This window comes from Elephas maximus, chromosome 4, assembly GCF_024166365.1.
Source record: "Elephas maximus indicus isolate mEleMax1 chromosome 4, mEleMax1 primary haplotype, whole genome shotgun sequence".
NCBI lineage: Eukaryota > Metazoa > Chordata > Mammalia > Proboscidea > Elephantidae > Elephas > Elephas maximus.
In genome coordinates, this window is record NC_064822.1 from 190,986,040 (window position 1) to 190,997,210 (window position 11,171).

Sequence of the window (11,171 nt, forward strand, 5' to 3'; positions counted from 1 at the left end):
CTGTGCTGCCTATTCCCTGGGGCAACACGCAGATGTGAACCACGGGAACTTTGTTCCTCCAGGGTGACTATGAGGCAGCGCTCACCATTTATGACAACCACGTAAGTCTGTGTATGTCCTGTGTTTGGTCTATTGCAGCCATTACCTCTTAGTCTCTAGCAGCTCCCTGAGTCCTCAGTACTGTCCCAGCCAGCCAGAGCAAACAGCTGGAGAAGACGAGTTTCTTGTGTGAGACGTCCTGGGGTTGAGTTTGCCAGAAGCAGTGTTGTAACTCAGCACGTTTAGTTTGATTCTTTTCACCCTGTGGGCATTTATGCATCAAGGCGGGCAATCTTGGTCGTCTCAGATTTTCTTGAGCATTCTAGATTTGCTTTGCTAGGTGAGTTGCTACAGGCATTTTTTTGGAGAGAAAAATAAAAAAGCTTCACTCACAGCTACCAAAAAAAAACCCCAAACCCATTGCTGTCCAGTCGATTCCAGCGCACAGCTGCCAGGGATCCCCAAAACCAGTAAAACCTGTTAGAGTCAGTCCTGACTCATGGCAACCCCACGCGTGTCAGAGGAGAAGCTGCGTCCCATAGAGTTTTCAATGGTTGATCTTTCAGAAGTAGATTGTCAGGCCTTTCTTCCGAGGCACGTCTGGGTGGATGTGAACCTCCAACCTTTCAGGTAGCAGCCGAGTGCATTAACTGTTTGTTTGCACCACCCAGGGACTCCCCCAGCTACCCCTGTGAGGGCTTGATAGAATTCAGGATCACTAAAATGCATGGTTTTGGGCTCCAGACACCAGAAAGAAACTCACAATAAAGGCAGAGAGAAAACCGACCTGTGGTTTAAGGAATCCTTTTGGGGTCATCAGGATTTCGTAGTATGAAGCAAAGGCTAAAACGTGATGGGAGGCACAGATCGGGTGGTCCAGCAGGCACACACGTGGGTGAGATGAGTCTCCCACACCGAGGGCTGAGGCTTGGGGGTGGGAGGTGCCTCAAGGATGGGAGGTAACGAGGCCAGAGCCTGTCTGGCACGTGTCCCCCACCCCTGGGTGCCCCTTGTGGCTCCGGGAGCCCTGGGTGAGGGGACAGCCCTGATGGTTGAGGTGGTGGGAGCTGTGGAGGTGGTTTGCATTGGCCGACAGCTCTACCCTGCAGTCTCCAGGTGTGGCTGTCCCTACCGTCCCTCATCCCTGCCCCTGGGCCCTGCATCTGGTGGCCTTGTCTTCCAGATCCTGCCCAGCTTGCAGACCAGCGGCACCATGCTGGACGTGGTGGACAGCTGCTCCATGCTCTACCGGCTGCAGCTGGAAGGTAGCCCCAGCCCCACACTCCCCAGCCCCCCTTTCCTCTCCACTCCCAAATAAAGGAGGCAGAGGTGCCTTGGCTGGGCCAAGGGCTGGCAAGAGCCCGTCAGCACGTCACTCGTCACTCAGGGCCCAGCCTCAGGCCCAGGGCCGTCACGCTGGCTGCAGTTCTGCTGTCAGCTCCTCTGCTGTCTCCCAACCCCAAAAGGCCCTTTCCTGCATTTCCCATCTCCCTCCACCCAGGGAAGTACCTGCCTGCCCTGTGCACAGCTGTCTGCTTCGCCCACCCCTGCCTGCCATGCTGCCTGCCCACTGTGCCCAGGCCTTCCTACCCTGCCCAGGCCTGCCTGCCTGCCTGCCCTGCCCAGGCCTGCCTGCCCTGCCCAGGCCTGCCTGCTTGCCTGCCCTGAACAGGCCTGCCTGCCCTGCCCAGGCCTGCCTGCCCTGCCTGCTTGCCTGCCCTGCCCAGGCCTGCCTGCTTGCCTGCCCTGCCAAGGCCTGCCTGCCCTGCCTGCTTGCCTGCCCTGCCCAGGCCTGCCTGCCTGCCCTGCCCAGGCCTGCCTGCCTGCCCTGCCCAGGCCTGCCTGCCTGCCCTGCCCATGCTTGCCAGCCCTGCCCATGCCTGCCTGCCCTGCCCATGCCTGCCTGCCCTGCCCTGCCTGCCTGCCTGCCCTACCCAGGCCGGCCTGCCTGCCTGCCTGCCTGCCCTACCCAGGCCGGCCTGCCTGCCTGCCCTGCCCAGGCCTGCCTGCCTGCCTGCCCTGCCCAGGCCTGCCTGCCTGCCTGCCCTGCCCAGGCCTGCCTGCCTGCCTGCCCTGCCCAGGCCTGCCTGCCTGCCTGCCCTGCCCAGGCCTGCCTGCCTGCCTGCCCTGCCCAGGCCTGCCTGCCTGCCTGCCCTGCCCAGGCCTGCCTGCCTGCCTGCCCTGCCCAGGCCTGCCTGCCTGCCTGCCCTGCCCAGGCCTGCCTGCCTGCCTGCCCTGCCCAGGCCTGCCTGCCTGCCTGCCCTGCCCACGCCTGCCTGCCCTGCCCACGCCTGACCTGCCTGCCCTGCCCACGCCTGACCTGCCTGCCCTGCCCACACCTGCCTGCCTGCCTGCCTGGCCTGCCTGCCTGGCCTGCCTGCCCCGCCCAGCCCTGCCTCCCTGCCCTGCCCACCTGCTCACCAGGCCTACAGGCAAAGGCAACACCTGGCCGCTTGCCTTTAGACACTGCCACTGTCTTAGAACAAGGGAGACAAGCGTTTCTCTGCTCCCTGGGATCGGTGAGAGGTTTCTCAGCATAGCCACCCCATGCTCTGCAGGGAGTCCAGACCGGGTTGGCCACAATTTGGGGCTGTGGAGGGCTTCCAGCAACCTTGGGGGCAGCAGGTGGTTCTTCCTCTCCCCAGGCTCAGCAGAGCCATGTCTGTACCTAAGCAGGCCTAGGGTCCTGGGGTCAGCAGGTCAGTGTGGGAATGGACGCCTGGGCAGGGCACTCCAGGGACCTGAGGGAGAGTACGGTGAGCCGTTCTTAGGTTCCAGGAAGGCTTCCTAGTGGGGGTGAAATGTGAGTGGTGGAAGGATGTGTGGGGTCTTCCGGAGGGTTCTGGGAAGTCTTCCTCAAAAAAACCCAAAACCCGTTGCTGTGGAGTCAATTCCGACTCATAGCAACTTTACAGGACAGAGTAGAACTGCCCCATAGGGTTTCCAGTGAGCGGCTGGTGGATTCAGACTGCCTACGTTTTGGCTGACAGCCACAGCTCTTGCTCACCAGGGCTCCAAAGGCTTCCTAGTCGCGGTGAAATGTGAGCGGTGAATGGATGCATGGGGTCTTGCCAGGCAGAGACGAGAAACAGACCTTACATACAGCGAGTGCAGCCTGTCCCGAGACACAGGACATAGTGGTCAGCAGCCCATTAAGGGTGTGAGTGAGGGAGGGTTGATGTGGTCCAATGGGGCAAGAGGAGGCTGGAGGCGGTGGGAGTTGGGGAGCCCAGGGGAGCCCTCGTGGAGGGAGCACAGGGCTGGACAGGCTCCCAGCTACCTGGGAGAAAGACACCTCTCAGCAGTGGGGGCTCAGCTCAGGCTGAGTCAGGAGGCCCTAGGCCAGGAATTTCCTAGGCCTAGCTGAAACTGAAACCCCTGAGCTCTTGAGGGTGGGGGGAGTTTGTGTCTTGTCTGCCAACCATGGCCAGAATCCAGCGGATGGAGAAGGGGCTTGAGGAAGCATTGAGTCTCGTTGACCTGCAGAGGCAGAGAGCTTGAAACGACCTGGAACTCTCTAGTCCCGAGGCTTTGAGCCAGGGCCACCTAACCACAAGTGTGAGGAAGGCTGCAGAAGGGACAGGGACCCCCAGACTCAGAGGCGTGGGGCAACTGCTGAGGGGCAGGTGGAGGAAAGGACTATTCCCTCACTTTGTAGAGTGGAGCTCAAGAGCAGTTGTGTGGTCTGATGGATTGAGAAAGTGGGGTTAAGGGCAGCATTCACCATCATGAGGGTGCCCCAAGGAGAAGAGGGGAGAGCACGGCAACTTCCAGAAACAGAAGGCAGGGAGGAGGTGTGGGAGAGAGGAGCAGAAGTGGGGACTTGTAGACCCTACGAACCTATAGGAAAGTGGAGCCCGTGCCTGATTAACTGTCACCAAGCACCTGTTACATAGCGGGTGCCATGCTAGCTGTCACCTAGAAGAATTTCACAAGTGGTTTCCCCGTTTGTCAGAGGGGCTGGAGACTTCCTTTAATATTGTGCGGTAAAGGATTTAACTTCACCCAAAAATCTGGTCTCTGTCCTTGGTTCCTGAGAGAGAACCTCTAAAGCCTTGGAGTTTCCCCAGTAGGTGAGCGTCTTTGATGAGCCCTCCAGACCACACCTGAGAGTTTATGCTAATGAGTGACTCAGGTGGGGGCTGGCCAGGCCAGAGTAGCACCGTTAGAAAATACCTCACAGGGGGCAGGGGCAATGGGAGGGCATGGTTGGCAAACAAACGTAGAAGGCATGCATTATTTGCGTAAAAATACAGTAATTGAACAAAGTTAACGTTACCAGGAGACAGGAGACTTTGGTGTGAAGCTGGCTGCTGCCGGCCGGCGTGCTCCTGCCCAGGCTTCCCGCCTGGAGCAGGTCACTAGGGCCTCCGGAGGACGTGTGGGTGGAGGTGGCAGGGGACAGGAGGTGCTCAGAGCCTAACACAGGCTCGGGTCTCCTGATGTCCTTAGGGGTGCCGGTGGGTGAGCGCTGGCAGGATGTCCTGCCCGTGACCCAGAAGCACAGCCGTGACCACGTCCTGCTGTTCAATGACGCCCACTTCCTGATGGCCTCCCTGGGTGCACGGGACACCCGGACCACGCAGGAGCTGCTGAGCACCCTGCAGGAGGCCAGCGAGTATGCAGAGGGCTGGAGGGGGCTCTGGGGACGCACCGAGGCCTGCTCAATGCTGCTCCTGTCCTGGGAGGAGGCTGGGGGCCGGCCTGGGAGACAGTGGACAGCAGTGATAGTACCCGACCCACGGCATGGTCTGCAGTCCTGACAGCTTGCCTAGGTGGGCACTGCCACGCCTGCTTCACAAATGAGCAAACCAAGGACAGAGCACAAGGCCAGGGGCTGGTAATCTGCAGAGTGCAGCTCAGATCTGAACTCAGAGCTCTGGTCTCCCCTCACTGAGCTCTTTGTGTCATCTCACCTCCTCAAAGCACCCACTGTGTGTTGAGCACTGTGCCAAGGACCCGTAGGAAGCTGAAGTCAGGCGGGAGGACAGAGGGCCGGGATGGGGGCTGAGGACAGCTCTTGCCTTGGCAGGTCCCCGGGGGGAAACTACCAGCACCGCCTGGCCCGCGACGTGGGGGTGCCGCTGTGTCAGGCCCTGGTGGAGGCTGAGAGCGGGAACGCTGACCGTGCTATGGAACTACTTCTGCCCATCCGCTATCGGCTCATCCAGATTGGAGGCAGCAATGCCCAGGTAAGCTGGTGGCGCGAGGGGCAGCACTGTGCCCATCAAGGCCCTGGTGCCCACAGCCCCGTGTGCCCACTCTCTGGGAGTGTCCTGATCATTCAGCTCCCCCACACCTGTAAATTTGGGGGTGAGGATGGCACAGTGGCAGCACCCTGTCTCCCTTGGTGTGGGCAGGCCTGCATCGGGGCCCTCCCGTCCTTGGCCCACGTGGCAGAGCCTTGCTCCCCTAACTGGCATTTCAGAGAGACGTCTTCAGCCAGCTGCTGATTCACGCGGCCTTGAACTGCACCTCCAGCGCCCACAGGAATGTGGCACGGTGAGTTCACTTGGGGAGCGGCCCCCCTGCTGCTCTCTCACCAGGGTCCCCCTGTGGCCTCTGGAGGCTCCCAGCACCCCCGTGGCCTGTGTTGTTTTCTGCTTTTGAGGCTGTGCAGACGGGGGGCTACACGGGTGTCTGGTTCTCCTTGTTAGCTCGGCCCGACCCAAGGGAACCAGCCTTCCCCACCCTCTAAAAAGCCACAGGCCCAATCTCCTTCCCCGCCACAGCCCGCTCCTCGTCCTAGCCATGCTGAGCAACAGTTACCCAGATGCGGCCTGCTCCTCAGGCCCCGGGCCCTGGCCTGGGACACCCCTCTCCTTTTCCACCTGGCCAACACCCATAGTCCGTTAGGCCTCAGCTCACGGTCTTCTTCCTGCCTGTGCCGGGAGCCAGGAGACCATGGTGAGCAGCAGGCCCTGCTGTGGGAGGCTTAGGTCTGGTGGAGGGGCTCACTCTAAGCCGTGAATCACACATGTAAACTAGCTGCTGATGGTTGCTGCCAAGACGGGCAGACGACAACGAGGCCAGGATAAAAAGTCAATCCAGGACATGTTGGGGGCCGAGACAGAGGTGGAGAGGGTCTGATCAGGAAAGGGAGGGTCTCCATCCCACCCAGTTCCTGCCCCTATCCTTAGCATGGGCAGAAGGGCATGGGTGCTCTGTGTGTGCTCACCAGCACCCCTCTCTGGCCCAGGTCGTCCCTGCTCCTTCAGACGGCCCCACCCTCCTGCCCAGGCCCCTGCTTGGGACCCAGAGCCCATGCTCCATGCCTGCAGCTGTCGGGGTGACAGGGATGCCCCCTCTGAGCCTCCTGTCCCCATCCCACAGCACCTGGGGGCTGTCCACACAGAGCAGGGCCACCCCCTCCTCCTGCCTCCAAAGGTGGGCAGGCCCCAGCCCCATAACACCCCCCAGTCACTGTTGTGTTTGGGGTATTTACCTCAGACACTCCCTGCGTGGCATTTTGAACCTACCCACAGGCACCTTGGAAGAAAGGCCTGGTGACCTTCCAAAAAATCAGCCACTGAAAACCCTGTGGCGCACAGTTCTACTCTGTGCACATGGGATCACCCTGAGTCAGAATCAACTCAATAGCAACTGGTTTGTTTTTATTTTTTTGTACCTATATTTTGTTTTTTTAAACTCAGGGTTTTTTTTTTTTTTTTAACCCACGAGCCAGATCACACCTTGCCTTCTGTTCTGCCGTCTGCTCTTTTCCCAAAATGGCCTTGAGTGTGGCTCCCTGCCTCTCATGCCTGGCTCCTCTTGGCCCGGCACCGACATGATGCTATGGAGGGAGGGTGAGCCCTGAGTTCCTGACGCACAGCGTTCCTGAGGCCAACCCTCACCCTCGGAATTCCTGTCATTCACTTAGCTACAGGGTTTCCAGCTTTTGTTTTTAAGGGGCTCCAAAAAATGGATGTCCCAGTTATACTGTGGCCGGCAGTGTGTGGATGCCGGGTTCTGGAAGGCTACCATTTCTCATCTCACACTGCCACCCCCAACCAGACACCCATTTTCTCTCAGTTCTCCCCACCTCTGGGCCCTAGCCTGGGCTGTTCCAGTCTGTTCCCTCTCCTCTCTCCTCAGTGAGGGGGACCCTCCTCCAGCAACCCTGGAAGGGGGCTTCTTGCTCTCAGGCCTGCCCTGTCTCCGGTCTGGGCTGCCAATGCCTGCCTCGGGGCTTAGGATCACCGTGTCCCCAACTTCTAGGAGGTCCCCAACAGAACCTGTCTGTTTCTGCAGAAGCCTCCTGATGGAACGTGACGCCTTGAAGCCTGGCTCGCCCCTGACCGAGCGGCTCATCCGCAAGGCGGCCGCCCGCCACCTCATGCAGTGAACAGGCCTGGCCGCCTCTGCCAGCAGCACCTCAGCTGCTTCCCGGGCTGGGAAGTCCACTTCCACCTGGAGTGGAAACCAGCGAGGGCTGGCAGGGCTGCTGGTGGGCAAGCTTGGCGTGTGCAGACATCCTATAAACCAGCAGTTTTACAGGAAAAGGGGACACCAATTAACTTTACATGTGATTTGGAATCTTCCTCCAGTCTTTCTGAGGTGCTGGCATGCATTTTAAGCAATCAGTCAATGGGGCTCCAGCTGTGACCACCTGCCTTGCAAGCTGTGTTTTCCCAGGGGGACCCTCATACCCCCTAACTGTGGGGCAGGAGGATTGGAGGCTGGGGCAGGCTCAGCTGGGGCAGGAGAATCTTCCAGCCCAGCCCCTAGTGTAGCTCCCCCACCCTGCCCCACCAGGCTGCCCAGGGTCACTCCCTGGAATTGTCCTCATTTTACCTAGGCAGGTCTTGTTGGCCTGTCTTTCAGGTGATGGTACTGATGGGAGCAAGCTGACTTACTCAGGGTCTCAGCTAGTGAAGGCACCACTGGGATTCCTTCCTCACGGGGGGACCCCGCCTCGCTGCCCTTGGCCTCTGCCCCGGGCTGCTCTCCTACAGAAGTGCGAGCCCATGGAGGGAAGTCTGTGTAGGATGCTGACTTGGGGTTTGTCATAGATTAAATTGTGTTCCCCCAAAATATGTGTCAGCTCTCCCGGGCCATGAGCCTCAGTAATTTGAGTTATGTAATGATGTAATCATCCCCCATAATGTGATTAGCCAATCAGTTGTAAGAGAATTAGGGTGGGATGCAACACCCTTACTCAGGGACAGCCCCATTAATGAGGCATGATTAGGTTATGTTAATGAGGATTAGAGTGGGATACAACACCCTTACACAGATCTCAGCCCTGATCCCCTGTAAGGGGAGTTTCCCTGGACTGTGGCCCGCATCACCTTTTATCTTACAAGAGATAAAAGGAGAAATGAACAGAGAGAAAAGACCCCCTACCACCAAGAAAGAAGAGCTGGGGGGAGAGCATGTCCGTTGGGCCTGAGATCTCTGCACTGAGAACCTCCTAGACCCAGGGGAAGACTGATGAAAAGGACCTTCCTCCAGGGCCAACAGAGAGAAAAGGCCTTCCCCTAGAGCAGACACCCTTAATTGGGACTTCTGGTCTCCTAAACTGTGAGAGAATACATTTTTCTTTGTTAAAGCCATCCACTTGTGGTATTTCTGTTATATATAAACTAAGACAGAGTTGTTCTTTTAAACGTTGTAATGGGGTCTAGGGTCCCTGGCTTCGTCTGTCAGCTCTGGCGTTAATGCTGTGGATGCATGTAGCTGGAGCAGGAACACTTTCTGGGGTGCGAGGCCTGAGCTTGGGCTGCTTGTTCGTGGCAAGAACTGAACCACTGGGACACGTAGCTTTAACAGGATCTGAGCCTCTGCCTCCGGCTCCCCATGTCCAGCCTGCCCCAGGGCCGCCTGCGTGAGCACGGGGTCAGGTATCATTTACTGACTAGGTTGTGCTGATGCCGGCCTTCCTGTGAGGGAGGTCAGAGGGCACGGGCGTTTTTCCAGTTCTTTGCATTGATACTGGAGGCAACTTGTTGAAGTCAGGGAGGGGGTGGGGGTCTTGGAAGGGATGAGTCCTCCAGCAATTTGGCCCATGCACCACAGTTGTCATGGATTGAATTGTGTCCCCCCAAAATGTGTCAACTCGGTTAGGCCATGATTCCCAGTATTGTGTGATTGTTCATCATTTTGTCATCTGATGTGATTTTCCTATGTGTTGTAAATCTTAATCTCTGCCTGTGGTTAATGAGGCAAGATTAGATCAAAGAGGAATAGGGTGGGAGGTAACACCCTTGCTCAGGTCACATCCCTGATCCAGTGTAAAGGGAGCTTCCCTGGGGCGTGGCCTGCATCACCTTTTATCTTAGAAGAGATAAAAGGGAAACTAGCAGTGAGGGACCTCATATCACCAAGAAAGCAGCGCTGGGAGCAGAGTGCATCCTGTGGACCTGAGGTTCCTGTGCAGAGAAGCTCCCAGCCCAGGGGAAGATTGATGACAAGGACCCTCCTCCAAAGCTGACAGAGAGAGGAAGCCTTCCCCTAGAGCTGGCACCCTGAATTTCCTAGCTCCTGCCATAATTGTCCTGTGGCATGTGAATTGGGTAAGCCTGGACTTTGCGCCATGGAGCTGGTGCAGCGACTCCAAACCAGCCCGCTGGCTTTAGGAGGCCCTGGCAGGTAGAGGAAAGCCAGGAGCTCTGGCCTCCTGAGGGTGGGCAAGAGAGGGGGCCGAGAGACAGACCTGAAGCTACAGCAACCCTTGGACAGCCCAGTTCCTTTGGCCGATAATGCCTCCTCTCTGAAGCCAGCTTGAAGCTGCTTTTCTGTTACTTGCAACCCAAAGGCTCCTGGCTGACCCCCACAGCTGGGATGGGCACCTGGGTCTGCCCAACACCATCACCCTTCTCCAGTTAACCAGGATCCTTAGCAAATACAACAGAACTCAGTGGAGAGCCAGGGTCAGAAGCTGAGGTGGGGCAGGGGAGGTCAGGGGACCCAGAGGAAAAGAGAGTGGACTGGGTGTGGAGGAGGTGGTGGTTTGAGGCCAAAGTCTTCAGAGGGAGCCCCTAGATAGAAAAGAGGCAGTAGGGACAATGAGACAAGCCACAGTGGGAACAAGGGGGGAAGGCCAGGTTCCTGCCAAGCTGCGTGACCACCCACCTTACCCACTCTCACAGCCCCTACCCTGCACCGACCTAGGCAAGGCTGGGGGAATGGCGATGATTGAGACCTCGCCTGCTCTCTAGGGGTTCACGTTCTCATGGGGTGCTGGACTTGCGATCAGGAGTGAAGAGGGACCACAGCCACATGGGGTGACTGCTGTGGACGGTGCAAAGCCAGGGAGCCCACAGGAAGCCCAACCAGCCTGGAAGGCTTTCGGAAGAGGGCCTGAGCCTGGGGTAGCTGCCCTCACACAGCTCTCTGTGGATGTCCCACAGACACCTTATACCCATCTGCCCCAAATAAATAGGTCCTCATCATCCTTGGAGGTGGAGCCTGTCATGGATTGAATTGTTGTTGTTAGGTGCTGTCAAGTCAGTTCCAACTCATAGCCACCCTGTGTACCACAGAACGAAAGACTACCCAGCCCTGTGACATCCTCACAATCATCGTTATGTTTGAGCCCATTGTTGCAGCCGCTGTGCCAATCCATCTCATTGAGGATCTTCCTCTTTTTCACTGACCCTCTACTTTACCAACCATGATGTCCTTCTCCAGGGATTGGTCCCTCCTGATAACATGTCCGAAGTATGTGAGACCAAGTCTTGCCATCCTTGCTTCTAAGCATTCTGGCTGTATTTCTTCCAAGACAGATTTTTTCATCCTTTTGGCAGTCCATGGTATATTCAATATCCTTCGACAACCCCATAAATCAAAGGCATCAATTCTTTTTCGGTCTTTCTTATTCACTGTGCAGCTTTCACACGCATATGAGGCGATTGAAAACACCAGAGCAAGTTTCACAGTCTCTTCTGACATCCATTTTGGTCTTTTCTTTCTTTCCTGATTGAAGTGTGTCCCCCCAAAATATGTTTCAACTTGGCCTAGGCCATGGTTCTTACTATTGTGATTGCCCACCATTTTGTCATCTGATGTGATTTTCCTGTGTGTTGTAAATCCTACTTCTATGATGTTAATGGGAGCCCTGGTGGCAAAGTGGTTAAGAGCTTAGGTTGCTAATCAAAAGGTCGGGAGTTCCAATCCACTAGCCGCTCCTT

The 11,171-nt window shown here is 57.3% G+C and overlaps 1 protein-coding gene across 1 annotated transcript in view; it reads left to right on the forward strand.

Moving 5' to 3' along the window:
• The window catches only part of TTC38 (tetratricopeptide repeat domain 38), a 28,268-nt gene extending 19,349 nt beyond the window's left edge, over positions 1-8,919 (forward strand). The window contains exons 9-14 of the mRNA XM_049884683.1: positions 63-101; positions 1,223-1,304; positions 4,492-4,657; positions 5,072-5,231; positions 5,468-5,541; positions 7,291-8,919. Coding sequence (XP_049740640.1) covers positions 63-101; positions 1,223-1,304; positions 4,492-4,657; positions 5,072-5,231; positions 5,468-5,541; positions 7,291-7,384 — 615 coding nt within the window. The 3' untranslated portion in view covers positions 7,385-8,919. The remainder of the gene's footprint in view (positions 1-62; positions 102-1,222; positions 1,305-4,491; positions 4,658-5,071; positions 5,232-5,467; positions 5,542-7,290) is intronic.
• Positions 8,920-11,171: the final 2,252 nt, after the last annotated feature.